The sequence below is a fragment of the Zingiber officinale genome, chromosome 5B, assembly GCF_018446385.1.
Source record: "Zingiber officinale cultivar Zhangliang chromosome 5B, Zo_v1.1, whole genome shotgun sequence".
Taxonomy (NCBI): domain Eukaryota; kingdom Viridiplantae; phylum Streptophyta; class Magnoliopsida; order Zingiberales; family Zingiberaceae; genus Zingiber; species Zingiber officinale.
Window position 1 is genome coordinate 110695140 of NC_055995.1, and position 22421 is coordinate 110717560.

The window sequence follows — 22421 nt, forward strand, 5'->3', positions numbered from 1 at the left end:
ATTGGACATTGCCTATAGAGATGATTTTAAAACAATTTCAGCAGATAAATTAACCATTTTTTTAAAATGTTACAGTAGAAAATAAAAAATGGCAAAAGACACACTTTAAATTTTTTTTACAGGTAAATTATTCTTTCTATTGCTTTTTCCCACTTCTTTCCTCTTCAGTCCACTTGTGGAAAAAAACTATAATAGATACCTTAAAGGGCAGCTGGCTGAAAGCTTTAATCCAAAATTCTTGTACTTTCATATGAAATCGTCTCGTCCTGGGTCATCATGATTTTGATAGTCATGCTCAGTGTCAGCCACGGAGAGGGCATCTGCCTCGAAGCCTTCTGGAGGAATCTCCACGGTAGTATTGGCTTGAGTCCTCTGCAACAAGAAAATGTTTGCCAAGGTACGCGACTGATCGAGCTCAAACTTATGCTCTGGTGTGTGCTCCTGATTGAATCTGCCAGGCAGCTTAGAAGTGGTGTTGTAGCATGTTTCACAGAGGTCGAAGCCGACTGTTTCCTTGCAATCTTTGCACCTGTATCTCTTTCCAGATATTGGATACAGCTGTTGATAAGATCAACAAAAGCTAATCATTTATGTAGAATTCAGATGAACATTTGAGCCAAAATAATCTTACTGAGTTGTGAAACTAGAGATAGTTGCACGATGGTATCTGTAACTGCCAAAAGAAATTTTGAAATTTACAATTCAGAACTTAGGCAAGCAATGTATCCTTAATAGAAAGGAAAAAGAGGATACGAAAGGAAAAGCTTAGCCTGGGTTCAGGAATGCTTCTCCAGAGGGTTATTAGGGTCAAAGCGCATTTTGTTGGTCTTTGACGGGTCAAAGTCCTTTTGAGAGGTAATTAAATTGTTCGATAAAATTCATGTCCCAGTAGCTTTTATTAAAAGCACTACACTTCCAAAATTTTTTTATAAATAAGGTTATACTGTCATCTAAAGTTACTTTCCAAAATCAGTTTAAAAAAATAATAATAAAACTTTTGCAAATTCTTCAATGTTTGTTTTCAGTGGGCGCCCTACAAAAGAAATATCATAAATACCCTCCTCTCTAAAGTATTCCATCCTTTCTGCGTTTGCAAAACCTCTTTATCAAGTCTTTTTGCTTCCTCTTCCTCTTCCTCTTCTCCACCAACAAGCATGCATCCTCTATTTCTATAGTGGCAATGATTAACAAGATACTCGATTCTGCCACATGTAGGCCACTTACGACTAAATCTGATCACGATTCAGAATCGACGATTTGATGGTTCAGAACCGCTAGTTCGATGGTTCCAGAAATATCAGCTCTTAACCTTTAACTATGCAAAGCGGTTACAGTTCATAGTTCGGAACCACCGATTATGCTTTGGTTCACGGTTCACGGTTCACGGTTCACGGTTCACGGTTCACGGTTCACGGTTCACGGTTCACGGCCCACGGCCATTTAAGATTATTATTATTATTTATTTAAAAAAATATTTAAAATTATAATTTTATAAAAATATAAATAAGAATTTGTACTTATTAAGTTGTTTACATATCCTCTAAGTGTATAGAAGAATTAAAACCCACAAAATTCGTTTAACTTTTTACCCTTATTATCTTAGAAAGTGGCATTATTGCTCAATTTCATTTTCTGCTCTCGTCGTATTAATTCCTTCTGTATCAAAGTCTTCTTTCTCGTATCTAAAAGTTGCATTCCTTATTTTTTTGCATCTTTCGTCCAATTATTTTATATTTCCAAGAATCACAAAGTAGATCGTCGTTCATCCAATATACTACTTTAAGAACCTAATGTTGTTCATAGCACTAGGAAAAGTTAAAATTTCTTTTACTATAATGGAGAGGATGAGAAAACCTTGAGGGCCATAATCATAGAATATTGAAAGCTGACTCGCTATATGTTTCACTAAAATTAAAAAAAAAAGTCAAAATAATTCTAAGTTTTTGTCTTAAACTTGAGGATCCTCGTTCACAATATGTCCGTTCACTTAATAAAAGGTATGCTTTTGCAAATTTTAATTACTAGTGCTACTAATATTTTGTATTTCCGATATATATTAGTTTCTAATCCATATTTTAAACTATAATCTTTGTAAATATTATATAAATTATTTGTAATATTTTATATAATATTAGCATATAAGGAAAGAAGAATCTTTAAATAGAATTAAAATTTCATAATACATAATTAAACTTTCATGTATAACATAATTTAACTCTAGGGTCTAAATCAAATACAACTAAATAAATATCAAAAATATGATAAAATTATTTTTTATATTTTGCTTTTATTACTAAAAATTCATTTGTAATATATTCATTTAAAATTGAAGTTATACTCCAAAATTTCATTATAATTCAGTTCAAATCCTCGAACCGTTTCACCCAATACAAGCAAAACATTTCGTTCCGCTCGCAGAATAGCACACCTCTAGTGTCAGCGGGCCCCAAGGCCCCTCAACGGGTTTGTGATGGCCCGACGACACATCCAGACGCGTCGTGATGGCCCGGCGATGCATCTGGATAAGTCATGATGGCTTCGAGACGAGTCCGGTTGATGGCCCGAAACACATCTGAACGCATCGCACTAGCCCAGATTCGCTGACGACGTGGAATAGGGGTGATTTTAACTTATAACTTAGATTTATTAGATTAATAATTATAATCAACTCCTATCTATGATTGAGATTAATATATTTTATATTTAAAAAAATGCTGAAACTATATCAGCACGACACGAAATGTTATCGAAATAGTATTGTTCTGGTGACCAAAACCTAGACACGGTTTGAGATTTTAAACTATGCTATAAGTAAATGAGAAATATAATCATAAATACCGAAAAGTTGTTGTATTGCGTAAATTAAATATTTTTAAACTTTAACAAATGTTATTACTCCATTGATGTGAAAATAAATATGCATTAGTATTATTAATATTTTATGCAAAAAAAACATATAATAATTTTTATATTGAAATAAATTTTATAATAATTGAATTCCAACAGACGAATATTTTTTAAATTTCATTCCATTAGTTTTATAAAATCTACTTCATTATTTCATTTTATAGGATGTGACCATAAATAAAAATTTTAATTGGTTTGATTTGATTTTTAAAATTTTTTAATCTATTTAAAACACATAAATTTAAAACATCACATATGTAACAAATATGATAAAATAAACCATCAATAACAAACTTATATAAATTTAAGTTCATCAATACTTACTCTAGTAAAACTAACATTATTAAATGATATTGAAATTATTTTAGAAGTTAATCTAAATTCTTTCAAAATAAAGCATAATAATTGAGAAATGTTGTGAGTGTGTGCTTCATCGAAATCTCGATATGTTAATAAACATTTTGAATTGTCCATGATTTATCAATCCAATGGCAAGTCACACACATATATAAATGAATTTGTTAATGGTCACTCCAACAAATATCATAATATAAAAAAATTATATTATGTAATTTAGTAAATTCTTTAATTAAATCATTTTTTTCTGTGTAGTTGAACATATTTAGCAAATGGATTAAGTGATTCTTGACAGAAATCTTGAAATATACATTTAGACCAAAAACTAAAAAAAATATTCTACACTTAATTTATTATCAGAATATTTAAATAAACTTGAATTAGTACCTCGATTAGTCAATGAAAATATGGGCAATTGCATTTAAGAAGATTCGACCCTAAATTTTGTCGAGTGTTTTGTTTAAACATGTCACTTCAATGACCCATAATCGTTGCTTGATTGGAAATTTATAGAAGATTTGCAATACTTAACATTTTGCACGCAATTCTCTAAATGGAAGAGTGATTTTATCAAAATGTTTAGTAAAAACAGACCATTTTAATGAAACAGTATCCCAAACCTTAGAAGTTTTAGTACTTCGTTGTGTTTCGAGTGTCGGAAGTAGCTCTAGTTCATCGATAATTAAATATCGTCGAGATCCATATTTGGATTAACTATTCATTTGCCCTTCCAAGACTAAGATGAACCTCCTTTCATTAGAATTGAAGAATTGAAGTTGAAAGTGATCAAAATTTTGAAATTCAAAGACGAGAATACAGAAGGTGATGTGAAAATAATGAAATGAGTTGTGAATTTATAGAGTTTGAAAAATAACATTCATTAAATCGTAGTCATTGATTAAATAATCTTAACTGTTTTCAAAAAAATGAAAAAAAATTCCAACGACTAGATCCAATGATCTAAATCGCCAATTAACGTTTAACTCAAAAAAAGAAAATTGAACAGATGATTTGAATCGCCGGTTTGAAACGGCAGCTCAAATTGTCGTTCACGATTAATTTGGGGTCGGAACTGTAACCAGCCCAACTCTAGATATGTCAGTTCCAATTCGAGCCCATTTAATCGTGTCAATGGGTAACCAACCCATTAACCTAATTACGGATCTGGACCAAGCCCGGTTCGGACCCGTTCTGTAGTAGTCTACCTACAACTGGGACCCCAAGCTTCATGTCTTCTCCTGCTTCTTTGTTGGTCCTCTTCAACAGTTTTACTGCATTTTATGATGGCGAGTGTCCTACACAGTCTCTGTGTCAACTCCACCATGGGGATTGACAATTAGTATGAAATAAAAGTGGTTACTAACTCTAGGCTCTTATTGTCGATTTGGAGCCCCATAAATTTGATTTTCTTGTCTTTTATTAGCTAGGTTCCTATGCTCCCATGTGTTTGTTATTATAGTATATTAAAATATGGACTATCTACATTTATGTAATTTTTAATTACACCCTTGATAAGTAGAGTCAAGATCTTACGACTCTATTGTTCTACCACCTAGAGAATTTACAGCCTAGTAGAAGAAAAAATGGTTGGATTGGGTCTGAGGATAATGGTAAAGCTTGGTGTAAGCAAGTTAGCCACAACTAGAGATCTAGAGATCTTGCAGATTCCCTTCGGCTAAAAACGTTTGCTTGCGAAATGACAACAAATGGACAAAGAATTATTTATTGAGAAAACACGAACTGCAAATGGGCTTTTGTGGTTATTATCCTAATTTTAACTAGTTTTGAATTGTGTTTTAAAATCAACTCATATGGTAATTTTGTAATTTATTAATGGTATTCAGACAGAGACGAATTTATGCTTACATATCTTTTTAAATGCTTTAAATAGTGATTCTAAATAGCTTGATGCACTTCATTGAAATTTTCACTTTTAAATAACCAAATGACTCGAAAAGGATCCAGAAATTTTATTTCTGGACAAAACTATCAGATACTCCTTGTTCAAAATGTCAATTTCAGAAATGGCAGATGTAGTGCTGGAGGTGATTAAAGTTCAGCTATGATGTTTAGCTGGACGTCTTTATTTACTACAAACAATTTGTGAAATTGTCATTCAAATTTGCTATTTGTATATTACATCTAAACATTAAACAACAACCATCAAAACTTATCCCACTAAATGGGGTTAGTTATATGGATCCTTCTACACATTAGATTTTATCCTCTATTTCATCATTTATATTTAAATAAATTTTATCTTATGTTATTATTATTATTATTAACCAAGTTTTTTTTATCTTCCTCTTCTTGAATATTTATCATAATTTCACAACCCCTAATTGAAACATTTACCGATCGTCCAAGTATATGTTCATATAAACATATTTTCCGGAGTTTACCCTTAATAGATACAACTCTGACTTTCTCTCTAATATTCTCATTTCTTATATTATTCATCCTCATATGTCCGCACATGCACCTTAGCATTCTCATCTCTGCAACTCTCATCTTCTACTCAGGTATTCCAATCATAACTCATCATTCAGCTACATATAACATAGATGTCTAACCACCAATTTGTAGAACTTTTCTTTATATTTTAAAGGTATTTTACGATCTCAAAGAACACATGACGCTCTCTTCCATTTCAACCATCTTACTTCAAAATAAAACATCTCTCAATTCCTCTATCCTTTTGAAAAAATGATCATAAATATTTAAAACTAAGTTACAGATAATTTTATCATTTCCTATCTTAACAATTGTATCATTACGTTTAATATTGTTAAACTTAAATTTTATATATTTTGTTTTTACTCTTTTAAGCCTAAAATCTTTCACTTCTAATGTTTTCCATCCAGATTCAAGTTTTGCATTTACTCCTTCACATCTCATCTACCAAAACAATATAATATGTAAACAACATGCACAATAGTACCGTATCTTGAATATGTCTCGTGAGTGTCTATGATTAATATAAAAAAAGGGATTGAACTAATCCTTAGGCTAGGATGGAAATAAAAATCGTGGAAAGATTTTCATGGTAGAAGCCTTCCCTCTATTTTCCTTCGTCAAAATAGATGAATTATTTTCCTTTCTTTTGTTACCAAATGGGCAGACGGAATTGTGAATCCATTCTCGAGTCAATTTTTTATCCGCCTAAATCAAGTGGAAAGCAATTCCCTCTTCCCAACTCCCAACTCGCTCTGACCTAACTGAGTCCACACGAGGCAGCGACCTCGTGGCCGGCACTCCTACACGAGGTGGCGACCTCATGCAACCATGACCGACGCGCCACGAGCACGAGATCGCCTCGCATGTCTGTGTGATTGACGGAGCCGCTAGCGAGAGGTCACCTAGCGAGCACGAGGTCACCGCAACCTGTAGCCTCACGAGCAGGATGTGGCCATGGCCTACGGCCTCGTAAGAGCGAGGATGTCGGCGGCACCGTGAGCGAGAGGATGTCGACAGCATAGCGAGCGAGAGGACGTTGTGGCACCGCGAGTGAAAGCTAGTGCAAGGTCGCTGCGGCCTATGGTCTCGCAAGAACAAAGTCGCCATGGCCACCTCACGAACGTTGGGCAGGCCACCGGTTGTGACGAGTACACAATTTGGTCCTTCATTTTTTTTTTCTTGCTTTCCCTTGGATTCTTTTCTTTCTCTTTCCTTTCTCTTTACCATTCCCTACAAATTTTTTCCCACCATCAATTCCTTTCTTTCTCCTTCCATCTTTTAGAGTAAACTAACTCTATCTTTATGAAAAATACTTCAATTACTCCACTAGAAGTCTTCACTATTGTCATTACATCTTCATATATATCTTAATTATTTCAATATATATTACACTAACACCTCTCTTTTCTAAATTCTTCATATAAGAGCATCCACAATAAGATCAAATATTTTTGGTCCCCGCATCCACATCATCAATCAAATATCTTATTTCTTAAATATCCCAAATCCCACAATCAAATATCCCACAAACTAAATATTTATGGGGCCCACCTATTAAATGTCCCACTATAAAATATTCCAAATTCCATCATTAAATATATTTTTTAAAAAATTTTTTGTTAAAAAAACAAAGAGAGAGAGAGAGAGAGAGAGAGAAATCGCCGGGCATAACTCTATGGCCGATGATTTCAAATCTCCTCTATAATATCCCCTTCCAATAGGGGATATTTGAGATTGAAGATATTTGGAGAAATATCCCCTCCAAATATGGATGCTCTAATTTCTCTTAAGATGCTATCATAAGTTTTTCCTAGATCGACAAATACCATGCTTTTGTCCCGATACTTTTCAATTAGTTATCTAAGAAGATGTATATCTTCTATTGACTTTCGAAACATATCACCATGGTCTCCTTTTTTAATTTTTTTTATTGCTCTTTCCTAAAGTTTTACGGTATGACTCATTAGTTTAATATTCCTTTAGTTTGCATAATTGTATACGTCTTTGTTCTTTTATAAGGTAATTAGAGTACTTATCCTCCGTTAATCAAGTATTTTTTTGTTTTCAATATTAAGATGAATAACTTTGTAAGTCATTCAATACTTTATTTTCCTATGCAAACCATACCTCTATCGAAATATTATATGGTCTAATTACTTTTTGTATTTTGCATTTCATTTAAAGCTTATTCTACTCTGAAATTTGAATTCTACAATAAAAATTTAAATTTCTTTGACATATTTAAATTACCTAAGGCGATCACCTAAACCTTCATTAAAATACCTCTTCCATCGCTTTTTTATATCCTCATCATTCAATAGTATTCTATTGCATTAATCTTTAATTCATCTTATTTTGGATAAGATTTGTTATCTTTCTCTCTCTCGCTCGCTATAGTTAGTCTATTAATATCCCTTTTCCCTTCTTTTGTATCCTGTTGTTGATATAAACATTCAAAAGTTTCATTCTTAATTTCATTACTATTTTCTTGACACCTTTCTATTGTATATTTTTTTAAGTTTTATTCGTTCTTAGAAGTCTATAATACCATATATGTTATTTGTTTTTCTTTCATTTTCTCTTATACTTTCTCATTCCACCATCAAGATTTTTTACTTATGGAGCACGTCCCTTTGACTCACCGAGTGAACTCTTAGCTACCATTTCAACTTTAATGTCATCCATGTCGTATTCGAGCCGCCATATATTTTTCCTAATACTTGTACGCATACCCTCTTTTTATACCTATTATTTAACTCCCACCACTTAATTCTAAGAGTTGTGCACATTTTTCTTCTATTGACATTATATTTGAGGCACATATCTAACACTACTAACCTATATTAGCTAGTTAAGTTTTCCATAAAGATGACTGATCCTGCGTCAAGACTTTCGAGATTGATACACCGATAACGAGATGAGGGTGTTGACTGCTGCCACTGAAATCCACAAAAGGAAGTGTTGGTGCGGGAAGCACCAGACAATCGAACGTGTGTTTTGATTATGTCAAAGGATTCAAAGTTAAAGTTATTTGTTGTCTGATAAGTTTGAATGAGATTGCAGGAAAGTCCCAAGTGTTCTTAGGCAAAAGTTCTAGCTACGGTTAGGCAGGTGGAAAACCATAGGGGTGGTAACCCTATGTGAGGAAAAGTCCTAACTGCGGTTAGGCAAATGGAAAACCCTAAAGGGTGGTAACCCTAGTTCTTAGGAGTGGTAACTCTAAGCGGAAAGTCTTAGCGGGTCGAGAGATTCGGGTAAAATCCTAGAGTCGGGGACTCTAGGTTGAAATCTTGGTGTCGCGAACTGGGTGGAAGTCTGGACGGACCGTGAAGCGGGCGTCCAGCATAAAGACCGGAAGCTTCGGACGCTGAGCAAAAATCCAATTGGTCTGGAGGATCAATCTGGCAACAAGTAAACTCTCTAGGAGTAGATGAGGGCGCGCTCCCTGATGAGGGAATAATAGGCGTCGATTCGACCTAGGGTTTCCGGAGTGAAATTCGAAGTCAGAATCGGACAGTCCTGTGACTGTCAAATACTTATATTTATCTTATTTTATTGTGCTAACTTTGTTTTGCAGGATATACTTTGTTTATAGACTAATATACCTTGCAGGAAGGGAGTTGCACAAGAGAATGCTTGGATGAACAGTATCTGAGGCGCCTTCGGGCTGTTGGAGGCGCCTCGGGCGCCTTGGCTACAGTTACGTAGGAAGCAGGGCAGAAGGCGCCTTCCAAGGACGCTGAAAGTGCCTTGGATAGCTGATGGAAGGCACCTTCCAAGGACGCTGAAAGCGCCTTCGGGTAGATAATCAGCGACCGCATCGGAGCTTATCGACGACCGAGCTTTGAGGGATAAGAGTTCGCTGAAGGATCCCTCCAAGGAGCTTGAAGGTGCCTTCAACGACCCTATATAAGCAGGTCACGAATTGATGCAGAATAAATACTTCTCTTTGCGATCTTTCTACTGCGCATTGCTCTACAAGACGAACCTACGACTCAGTGACGCGACTCTGACGATCGAACTCCGGATACCGAGTGACGCATCTCCGACGACCAAAAGCACGACCTTCCAGATCTCAAAAGTCAACAGTATACTTTTATTATTGCACTTAAAATATAAATCATTGTACTTGTAATTCTGTGAATTTATAGTGATTGTCCACCAAAAGTACTCTTACATGCAGGTCTTGGAGTAGGAGTCGTCACAGGCTCCGAACCAAATAAATCCTTGGTGTTTGCGATTTGATTTTTATTATTCCGCTGCGTATTTACGAAACGAACGTGAAAGCCACGAGCGTTATTCACCCCCACCCCCTCTAGCACTTTACGATCCTACAGGAAGGAGGTCGGAGGGAGGAACTACCGTCTCCTTGAGCACCTAGAGAATCTCATAAACCTGAACAGGGTTAAAATGATGTTGGGATACCCAGCATTGCCACTCCGACGCTCAAGTAAGAACCAACAGGAAGGTAGATGAAGAATATAAGCAACAAGTAGAAGAGTTCTTGGGAGTAGACCTTTGCCCTTTTGCCTCTCCTTGCTAACCTTGTTTATATTCTTCATTGGTGGCCTTTTGCCTTTTATGTGTTAATGCATGATCTTCATGATTTCAATGGCTTTTGACCTTCTCCTGTATTAATGATCATCTAATGGCTTTTGACCTTCTCTTGTATTATATTAATGATCATATGATGGCTTTTGACCTTCTCTTGTATTGTATTAATGATCATTTGATGACTTTTAACCTTCTCTTGTATTAATGATCATCTAATGGCATTCACACCTTCCTGTGTTATGGTAATAGTTCGTTGTCTTTAATGTATTGATGATAGATGCTTCGAGGTATATTAATTATGCATAATTTGGGGGCTTCTGGTTACTTTGGTTTGACATCAGGTGAAAAGGATATCATAAGCATTATATAACCAACCGGGAAACCAAGTATATGACTTTGGTGTTTACCGGTCAGGTGACCCAAGGCCTACACCTTTGCCGTATCTGGTCGTTCGAATTTGGTAAACCCTTGCCTGGTGTTTGACTCATGCGATGTCTGCACGGCCGGTCGGGAATGGAGTTGCCCCTAGCGCCTAGCCCTAGTGACGCCCAGGCAAACACGGCCAGTCGGGAGGATTAGCCGGAGTAGCCTCACGAACCTCGCCCCAGTCGACATGGTTCAAGCCAATCTTACCCAAATAAGCTACCTTGAGTTGAATTTTGTCTTTCGTGTAAGCAAATATCTTGACCCTTGTGGAGAACACGTGGAGGCTCTACCATTCCCCCACATCCCAAGCCTTACAATCTTTACAAATCATTATATTCTTCTTTCTAACCATAAAAAAAAAGTCAATTTGTGACTTATTATTCTCACTTTTGTATGTGACCAAGTTTTCTTTTCTTTTTTTAAAAAATATTTTAACTATTATAAGATTATGCTATCGTAAAATTCAATATAGTTTTTCCTTAATTTCTTATTCCAAACTCACAACTCTTTGGGACCCTATCATATTTCTCATTTTTCATTACTATATGTCCATTAGATTTCCTATTAAAATCATTTCGTTTTGCGGAATATTTTGTAATACCTCATCTAAGTCATCTCAAAGCATAGATTTAGTGTCTTCGTCTACTTAAGGTGCATATGTGTTAATTACATTGATAGTTTCTTTTGTTATCACTATCTTGAGAATTATAATCGTATCTCTCTTTCGTGTTACTCATACTATTACATCCTTTAGTGAACTATCTACAACAATACCTACTTCATTTCTTATTTTACTCCTTGTGTATCATAACTTATAATTCGAGTTCTATATCATTTATACCTTCTCTTCTACCTATTTTGAAGCTTGTACACATAAAATATTAATTCTTATTTTAAATATCATATTTATTACCTTCATTGTTTTACAAGTGAGCATCCTATATTCCATATTTCAAATCTTAAATAATTAATTTTTCTATAATATTTATTTTTATCAAACCTATGATATGAGAATTCTTGCATATTTAATTCTATATCCAAGTTCTCATGGAGATGTAGCAGTAGTTTGATAGATCTATTCATTGAGCATTTGCCTAAAATTCAACATTGACTGACAACCTAGCATAACCCTTATCCTTTTTCATCTTAGATTAGTTCTAAACATCAACGGGTTTATATATACAACATCTAAACATACATCTTATTTCTAAAATATGACAATTACTTTGTAGTCCTCCAAATCAACAATAAGAGGTTGGGAGCCAATAACCACTTCCATTTCGTATTAACTATCAAGCTCCATAATGGGGGCAACATTGAGGTGTGTGGGGTGGCGACCTCCTAGTCAAGTGATGTGCTGATGCAACGTCCAATGAAGGAATTAGAGAGGAGGCCCTTGGTGTCAAGGCCAATGAATAAGAGAAGACGTGTAGCTTGCAATCCCACTTGCGAGGTGGCCCACATATGATGGAGCATGGAGTCAAGCGTCTTGTTCAGTTGCAGCTTAAGTAGTGATCACAACTACATAAGCTCCAACATATGCAAACCAACTGAGGTCATCATCGCTACCACCATGGAACAAAGGATGTATGTTTCCTATGGTTGGTTGAGAAAGATGGAGAAGAGGAAGAGGACAAAGGAGATAGGCTCCAGCGGCATCCATAAGGGCGAAAAGGAGGTAAGCCTTAGAAAGAAGGATATTCAAGGTATATCCTTTGGGTATGTGGTGCCTTGTGCCTTTTGTGTAATTAAAATATAAGGAATACCATAGGAATAAAAACTCAAGCACCATTTAAAAATGTTGTAAAAAATTACTGTAAAAATTAAATAAGACCAAATATTAATATTGAATATTAAAATATAATTTTAAAACGGTTGTACAATTCCTTTGATGATATTTTACCATTTAAATTTGTGATGTTTAAATAATATTTTATTGGCAAATATCAAATTATTATTTATATGTTAATAATATAATAAATCATATTAAAATTTTAAAAACTAGAAAATATTCTAATTATTATTTAATATATAAAAATCAATCATTGAGATAATATTTAAATAATTAAAGAATATCATTATATTATTATAAATTATATTAAAATAACAAAACAACTCAAACATATTAGAATCATTATTCTATTGAATGAATAAATGATATTGTTTATATGTTATGAAATCTTGAAATATGTATTAATAATAAAATTGTTAATGAATATATATGCTAGAAACATTGTGTTATCTACAAATAAATATTTTTATTATAATATAGTATTTACTATATTATAATGAATATAATAAAATAATAATGATAATATATTATATTGATAAAAATATATAAAAAAGGAAGAAATATATGATTCATTTGAAATTTTAATTGATAATATATTCTAAGTATTTATATCATCATTATTACTATTTTATTTAAAGTCAAAGTTCTTTCTAGTTGTCTTTTATCGACAATTGTAAAATTACTTTATTTTGAGAATTATTTTGAGATGTAGGTTACTAAATAAGCAAACACTAAGCAACTTTTATAATTTATATGATGCAAAGTGCATTCACTAAATGCATTTTAAGTGTAGATACAATGTTAAATCCAGTCTTAACCCTAATGCCCTCTTTACTTTGAAGAGGGGACGAAAGGAATGATGGATTATACAAGAACCGAGACATCTTTCTTCATTTACCTATTATAAAAGTAATCGTTCATGTACAATTTTCGATCATTTTTTTGTCCACCTAAATACGAGCATTTCCTTACTGCAATAATTCTAGTGACTAAGAATCTGCAAACTCACAACCGCTGTCCGCTATAAGCTCGGGGCAGGTCGAGAATCACTTGAGAGCATTGTAAACTCATGGGCAAGCTGCAAATCACTCACAGCCAGGTCGCGAATGGTCTACTGCAATCTCGAGCTCATGGCTAAGCCGACACATCCTCATGGTGTGGATGTGAATCAAGGCTATCGAAGATGCAGCCCCTTACCTTTCTCCTTCCCCCCTTCTTTCCATCTTTCTCTTTCCTTTCCATTCTTTTTAGTTTTTTCCCTTTTCCACTATGGATTTTTTTCGCACCTTAAATTCCTTTCCCTCCTCATTCTGCATTTCACCCTTCTTTATCTTCCCTTTCCATTCTTTTCTCATCCTTTTCCGGGGTGAATTTTTTTCCTCACCTTTAATTCCTTTCCTTCCTCTATCTGCACCTCGGGGTAAAGAATGCCTAAATATTAAACAAATGGGAGAAATTAATTTTACTAATTCGTAAAATTACAGATAATCCACAATGATATCAGTAACTATCCAAACAATAATTTGGTGTCTTCAGTGAGAAATATTAGACAATAGGTGAAATTGGGATTCTAGAACAGAAATGCACATTGTAAAGCAGAATGCATCAACGAAGTCTATTTTAGAGTAATGTTATAAAGCAGTTTAACATAAAAGGTTGAAAAGGAAAAGGGAAAGGAACTGCGAGCATACCCCACATGAATCACAGCCGACTCCTACATGAATATCATGCATTTCTTGAGTAAACCATGAATCCATGGTTTCAGACGGTATCTTTGCTTTCAGATTCTGTGTTTGAACAGCATCTACAGTCCGTAAAGGTAAAAACATAAGAAATATATAGGAAAAGAATCATGGAAATATTTACGAATCCTCAAAGGCAACCTAATCCAATTGTAGACAAGATATTTAGGAAGAATAGTAGAGAGCAATAGGAAGGAAAAAAGACGTCCAAAGATGAGAAAGAGAGTTTGAACTAAATTAAGGGAAAGGAAAAGAAGAGAGCGAAGGGAAGGTAACAATTTGGCTTGCATAAGAAAGCTGTAGAAGAGGGAGAAGTAAGAGTGGGAAGAAATCAAAATTCTATCAACTTTCAACCATAGGAGTCTTACGCATTACAAAGGATGCATATGGAAATACAACTCACTAGTGAAGAGACTAATTACCTTACACTGATCACTGAAAAATTCTCTACAATGTAATCATATTTCAGGTGTAAGAGAAAGTTACGTTTTAAATTTTTTGTTGGATTGTTTAAAAAATCAGGAGAATGAAAACTTGTGCTTATGTTAGCCTCTGCTTTACATGATTAATTACCCTCAATATCAAGGTAATCAGAAGACAATTTCCCTCAGATTTAGCATGGATATAGATAGAAAAACTTACTTGCTGATGGAATAACAGCTAGAGATTGAGTTTTCTTAAGATGCACTTGTTCTCTTCTCACGGCATATTCTGTCGGGAATGCTTCTTCTAGGAAATGATGCAGATCGAAGCACACATTTGGAAACTCACCAGGATGAAGACTTTCACAAATATGACATTGAAGAGGATCCCCACTTAAGCCATATAGGCAAGTCTCACAATATACTACAAGAACGATACAAAGATTATAGATAAATTATCATAGAAATGTTGTGCCTAATCCCTACTTAGTAACTCACCATGTCCACAATTAAGAACCATAGGTTTATATATCATTACTTCGCACAATGAACATAATACATCATCTACAGAAATGCTCCTTTTCATGGTCTTCTCAGGAGAAAGCTTTAGCAATTCAGTGTGTCTGCTATCATCGACATATTCACTAGAACCCACCCCGCCTTCAAATAGAAAAAAAAAAAATCAATTATGGAGTAAAGAAAGATCAATAGTAAGATAAGCTATAACCCTTACCAGAATTTAGTTTCTTCTCACATAACTGATCCACCAACTGGGGTGAATAGATGTCTGCACTTTTTTCTTCCTCTAAAATACAGGACAAGGTAAAGTAAACACTCAATTCACATAACGAGAACAATCAAAGAATTTAGCTTAACATTTTCACAGACTAAGTTTAATTGTTTTAGGTGTTCACCAAACACTTCCATTTCCCTCCTCTTGTAGGCCTCAGGTTCAAGTTTTAACAGCAAGTAATGGAGCAACTGGCAAATATTTGGGAAATGATAGTAAGGCTGCCTGCAAATAGGGCAATATGATGCTCGGAACCCATGCATGGCTTTGTTCACACACCAAAAACAAGAAGTATGTCCACATGCTGCATTACAGAAAAATGAGTAATAGAATATTTGTACTTGTAATAGAGAATGGAAAAGGTGACGACTTACCGAGCACAACTGGTTTGTAGAGCAGATCCCTGCAATATCAGATATTGAAATTTGTAGCTGAGAAACTAAATGAACTAAAATAGCACCTCAAGAAAAGTATTTAAGTTCAACATGAATTAATAATCTGGTGAATCTCACACAGTAGGGAATAATATTCTAAAAGAATTCATATATAATCATAAAGAAAATTGCTTTGTGCAGGTAAACTGATTCTAAAGGCTCTAAGGTAGTCAGTATATCGTGTTCAACAACATCCCAGTGTAAACGCGCATGTAAAAACAACTTATTATCATAAATGAATGAAATAATTTTTTCCCCCTTTTCGTTGCTCTCCATCTCATCTTCTGCATCAGTCACAATCATGCACGAACTTGCATACGAGAAAACCTTCTGACATCATCAGATCATTCATAACGAAATTTCTCTCTACTGGTAAAACCTTCTTCAGAAAAATCAACATTGCTTCCTTCAAGACGAAGCAATCTCGAGAGATAGCTAATCCGGAAGAACCCTTGAATTACGATGTGGCTTCTACGCGAAGGCAATACGTCAGATTCACTAAAAAAACTGAAGATACACAATCAAAGACAATAAATCCAGTCGTTGGAACAGACCCTCCCAAAAACGAAAGAAGACGCGAAGAAGCGAACGAGAATAATCTGGCAAAAATGGAGAGGAGAAAGATCACTCACAGGCAAACGCAGCACTCAAAGCGAGAGCCAGAACCGCTTTCCGAGGGATCGGCCACCGCCGGGGAAGAGGCGGTGTTGGGCACCTCGCCGTTGGCCATTGCTTCTAACGCGACGAGAGTCGTCGTCAGATGAAGGGAAGGCGTGCGCTGCGTCGGTTGCGTACGGATCGATCGATATCTGAACCCGAGGAATCGTCGAAGGTGGCATCGCGCAGCTTTATCTTAATTTTCCACAAATTTGTAAATTGTAAATTTAATTTTAAAGTGATTTACGTTTTTTAGTCACAGGTGATGTTAAGCCTAACCGACCATTTCACGAACGTCGATTTTTAATCTTAACCGACCGTTATAGTTGCTGGTTCAACATCGTTGATTATGATTAAACGATTTTATATTATTATTATTTTTTTATTTAAAGAATTATAAATTTATAAATATATAAATCTTACTATTTTATTAAAAACCTCTCCTTTTTACTAACTAACTTTGATGAAACTTAAAATAAATTTATGTTAATATCCTTTTTTCTATTTACATTAAAAATAATTTTAAAATTTATTAGTAATTCCACAAGCAAAATAATCAATGATCTAGAGTTCGAGATTCAGCTACAACATATTATTATGAATTTATCTCATCATTAATTTTCTCTGGTTGTTTTATATAAAATAATATAGTTCTCTTTAGTCCCACATCTTAGAATTGACAAAAGTCGTAAGGTTGACAAGTCAGGTATTTTATCCCAATGACTCTACTTTAGCATTTTAATGCTAAAATACTTTAATTAATATAATTTCATTATAAAGGGTCAATGTGATTTTAATGTATTATATTACACGCGTGTGCACGGTCATTATTATTTATAAAAGAATTGTACTTATTTAAATTAATCATACCGTTTCTTTACTTTTTTTATTATTATCTTTTATAATTCAGTATTTGGATTTTCAATTCAACTAATCGAAGAGATTAACTATGTGATCTCACATATCGACCACTAAATAAATCTAAAATGCACAAATAAATCCTAACATAACACCCAACATTATTAGTAGTTCAAACTCCACAAGAAACATCCCGCGTAAGATTTAAACTTTTATTATATAAGAATCATCCTTATATTTTACCATCGCACCATGACTAGTGAAGTATTTATATTTTTATCCTTGATATCTTATGAAATGATATTATTACTCACTTCTATTTTCTATTCTTACAAAAAATGTGGAACCGCCACATCAGCGGCCCCCTAGAGCCGATTCCACGGATATGGAGGGAGGTAAATGCAGGTACACAGGTGGAAAGTGCATGGCGGAGACGTTAACCCCAGGCAGTGATATCCTGGGGATCGACCCCTGGACCTTTCAGCCACAGAACCGTGCATTCCCCATCTGTGCTACGCCATGGAGACTCTATTTTCTATTCTTACGATGCTACTTCCTTTAGTATCATAGTCTTATACCTTGTCATAGAAAAGTTAAATTCTTTATATTCATTTTAAAGCTCTTATTCAAAATAAAATATGTCTTTTCTACCAAATTAAATATCTTTTTTACAATAATGTAAAATAATTTTTAACTTTGAGGATCATGTTTCATCCATTTTCTTAATAAAAATTATGCTTTCATAACTTTTAAATAAATATTATTATTAATATTTTATATTTAAGATATATTATTTCATTTATATTTTGAATTATATTTTTTATAAATATCATATAAATTATTTCTAGTATTTTGTATAATAAGAGGATAAAAATCTTTAAATGAAATTAAAGCATAGGCATATAGAACTAATATTTTATGTAAAACATATAATTTAAGTCTATCCTCTAAAATAAATGCAACTAAATAAATATAAAAATATGATTTTTTTTTTTTTCTATTTTACTTTCATTGCTAATATACAAGGAGATAAAAATTCATTCGTGATTTATTAATTTAAAGCCAAAGTTATACTATAAAAAATCATCATAACTAAATGAGAAGTAAGATAATAAATATCAAAAATTATTCAATTATATCATTAAATATTTTTAAAATTTCACAGATACTACAACATATATTTTATTAGTGTGAAAATAAATATGTATTAGTATTATTAGTATTTTATGTATAAATAAACATAATAATTATCTATATTAAAATAAATTTTATAATAATTGATATGTTAAATTCTAATGTATTGGTATGTGATTTTTTAAAAATTTATTCAATTAATTTTACAAAATTTACCTCATTATTTTATTATATTAGAACGCAACCATAATAAGTAATAGAAATTTTAATTGGTTTATTTTGATCTTTTAAAAAAAATTATTTATTTTGCACACATAAATTTAAAATATGACATATGCAGCAAAGATGAAAAAATAAACCATTAATAGTAGGCTGACATATAGACTGAAGTTCATCAATACTCAACACTTATATAGTATTAGAACTACTATTATCAAATAATATTGAAAATATTTTATAACTTAATTGATATACTTATAACATTAAACATAATAATTTAAAGATGTTGGGAGTGGTGTGCCCTTTATCAAAGACTCGAACATATATTTTTGAATTGTCTAAGAGTTATTCATTCAATGACAAGTAAAATGAATTTATCAAATTCTGTCTCAAAGCCTTTTATATAACCCTTCTCTAGTTGCTTAAAGCCTCCCCGGTTGCTTGGATAGGTGCTGACATGGCTGCAACTTTTATCTGTGAGATAACGTTAACAAAATTCTCCAATCAACTGGAAACCCTCCACTCGCTTAGAGAGGGGTCAAATGTGATCTTGACCTGACTCATTTGAATTGTTGATAGCATCATCTCCCAGTCGCATAGAACCTGCTCCAGTCACCTTGATCGATGCAGTTGTCTGGACCCTCTGAATTCCCTCGTCGAGAGTCTAGTCGCCCAGACTCTCTCTGATCACCTAAGACCATCAAACCTTGCTTCCTTGATGTGATTACGAATAGGATAGAAAAATAAAGTTACTTGCACTTATTTTGGATCTAGATGCTTAGCTTCCGATTAACTCATCTAAATTGAGTTGTTAAGATACAACTCCCAGTTGATTCCACTTGATCTTGTCCGCCAAGCTTAAGCTTACTCTACTTGTACTTGTCCGCCAAACTTCCAGCACCTAGCTGACTCCATTTAAACTTGATTCACCTAGTACCCATTTAGGACTTTCTTATTAGATTCCAATCAAGACTTAGCTCATGTCTGGCTCTCAATCAAGTCTTTAGTTACCTAGTTTCACTAAGACATAGTCATTGTCAGACTCCTAACCAGACTTCATCACTTGTCAAATAACCTGCACCTGCATACTTGACGTAAATTGTTAGATCATAACTAATCTAACTTTAATCTTAGTCATACATTAAAACTTTTGGTTAAATGTTGTACTCCCAGTACCAACAATAACTCAATAAGATTATGTAATAAAACACGTCAAACATTATCTTTTTGCTGATTACTCTCTATCAAACCCCTAACTACATATTTTCTCATATACCTCAATATCATCCAAGGAAGGACTACATAATTCCTATTTATTAAAACTTCATCATTAAAATTTAGGTCATCTCCTTCACCATTATCTCACACCATCTCATCAAACCTATACAAAGAGTAACAATAATAATATAGATTGTTGTAAAAAAAAGTTCAAAAAGATTAATTACTATAAAATAAAAAATAAAACACAGCTGAAGAATAATTATTTAAAAGGAACTTCTAAACCCCTAAAAGTCATGCTATGAAAAAGTATAAGATGATAAAAAAAAAAAGGAGTTCTAGGAAAAGGTAGAAGATAGGATTGTAGTAGTCGTTAAAAAAAATCTAGGAAATCAAGCAAAGCCTTAAGAAGGGAGAAGCATTGATCGCTAGTCTCTGACTATTGCTAGAATGCTACTGAAATCTTACAATTATGTTGCCACCAAATGCTACACTTTGGATAAGGACCAAAATGAGCAATTTTGCTGCACGCTGGAGAATGCACGACTATAAGACACAAAGGAACTTCATTGAGGACCATGTTGTTGCAAGTGTCAAGGAACTCTACCGCTGAACGTCAAGGACCACGTTGCCACACGTTGTTAAGGAACTCCGCTAAGGAATGCTAGAGGATGTTGAGCAGAGATCCTTTGGTCCGCATTTAGCGGACTAGGGCCCATGGTCCAATGTAGTAATAGATGAATTTAATGATCTCCACCTGCTGAATCTCGCCTATCATTGCCCCTAGCAAACAAGTGGGGGTCATTGAATCCCGCCTATCACTACCCCTAGTCCAGGAGCAGACCAGGGCAGGTGGGAATAGAGGATCCCGCCTGGAGGATGTTGAAGATGTCGCTTGATGGTTGGAGCGAGAAGTGGGCATGACTCATCGAATGATATGATGAGGAGGTCAGATGCATCATTTTATTTTCCCATCTTTTATATCTTGCTACTTTCCTCCCAATTTGGAATTGACAAATTTTGACTTCCAAATCACCCTTGATCGATTAAGATTCCCATCCTACCTAAAAAATTAATGAAATACTAGTGATCGGGGGCAGATACGTTATATATGTAATATATTACATGAATATACATAAAATTTATAAAACGAATATTTTCTATAAGTAATTAACCAACATTATTCAATGATAATATGATTTATTCTCGAGTGTCACCTTTTCTTTTGCAAGGAACTCTCCTTCATAAAAAATAATTTAATTATTTATATCAGATATTAAACTGATAAGAATAAATACTACATTTAATCTTAGCCAAAAGGCCGCTCATAAATTAGGTAAGGGTGCGCTAAATAGTATAATACAAAGGCGATGCTCAAGAATTCCAACAACAAACTACTGTAATAAATTTACCCTTATAAAAAATTAATTTAATATTATACTTGATCTTAGCCAAAAAGTAAAAAAAAAATATGCTTTCTAATGTCATCGACCCAAGATATTTATAAAAGCTTTTCTACTGACAGTGTTGTTAATCCTATAAGATGTAAGACTAAAGAGAATTAAAGAAAATTTATGTTAGAAAAAAATCTCAATAATACGTCGTAGCTAAGTTTCAAACTTTAGATTCCTAATTGATACATGAGAAAAACTCAATAACATGCCACAGCTAAGTCTCAAACTCTATATCCTTGGTTAATTAATGAGAAAATTTTTCAATAATATGTCGAAGCTATTTGCGAACTCTATATCTCTGATTGATATGTCTATGGAAATTACTAATAAATCTTGATTTTTTTTCCAAAAAAAATATTAATATAATTTAATTTTTTTCAACAAATTAATTGAGAGTTTGTTATTAAAGGATCCAGTTTCTTAATAATATATATTAGGATAGAATGAAAAAAATTACACTATGATTTCTTTTTTTAGTTTTCTCACGCAAACAAACTTCAACAAAATAAATAAATAGTGGAAACATATCATTATTTCTTAATTTTTAATTTTGTTCTTCCAAGTAAATAAACTATTCTGCAATGATCAAGAGTAAATTAGAAAATTAAAGCTAGCCATCATATGAAAAGATAATTCCTCGGACTTTATCATGATTCAACTCTTACTCAATTTTATAAATCTATCATGTAATAACTAACTCGACTATGTCTAGAACTATACCAAATAAATAAAATTATACTTTGGATAAGCGGATAACCCATCATTGGTCATTATACGAGATAGTATTATAGAAACTTATTGAGAAGTTTGGATGAGACTCTCTAAAAAGGTTTATAGATATTGATCTTGTCTACCAACAAATTTCTAATCTATTTTTTTTTTCTAAATAAGAGGGTATTTTTCTCTAAAATTCAATTGTTTAAATTGCCCTCGACCCAGAACGAGGTCGTCCTGTGCCAGATCAAGCAAAAAAAAAAACTAATTATTTTCTAATCGTGCC

At 33.5% G+C, this 22421-nt stretch overlaps 1 protein-coding gene and 1 pseudogene across 1 annotated transcript; both read right to left on the reverse strand.

Annotated features, from left to right (window-relative positions):
- Window positions 1–21: 21 nt before the first annotated feature.
- Window positions 22–16727, reverse strand: LOC121985347 (E3 ubiquitin-protein ligase PRT1-like). Its single transcript, XM_042538737.1, has 8 exons — window positions 16514–16727; window positions 15822–15850; window positions 15572–15751; window positions 15391–15462; window positions 15156–15317; window positions 14878–15081; window positions 14185–14297; window positions 22–558 (listed from the first exon to the last, which is right to left on the reverse strand). The coding sequence occupies exons 1-8, from the start codon at window positions 16609–16611 to the stop codon at window positions 247–249; spliced, it is 1170 nt and encodes a 389-aa protein (XP_042394671.1). The 5' UTR covers window positions 16612–16727; the 3' UTR covers window positions 22–246.
- Window positions 16728–21174: 4447 nt separating this feature from the next.
- On the reverse strand, window positions 21175–21303 carry LOC121988012 (annotated as a pseudogene).
- Window positions 21304–22421: the final 1118 nt, after the last annotated feature.

What these genes read in the sequence shown, in the direction of transcription:
- LOC121985347 (XM_042538737.1), bottom strand. Translation starts at nt 16,611, where the DNA reads ATGGCCAACGGCGAGGTGCCCAACACCGCCTCTTCCCCGGCGGTGGCC. An exon ending in CTACAAACCAGTTGTGCTCG is followed by an intron (nt 15,752 to 15,821) that starts GTAAGTCGTCAC and finishes TCTGTAATGCAG; the next exon opens with CATGTGGACATACTTCTTGT. An exon ending in GAGGGAAATGGAAGTGTTTG is followed by an intron (nt 15,463 to 15,571) that starts GTGAACACCTAA and finishes CCTGTATTTTAG; the next exon opens with AGGAAGAAAAAAGTGCAGAC.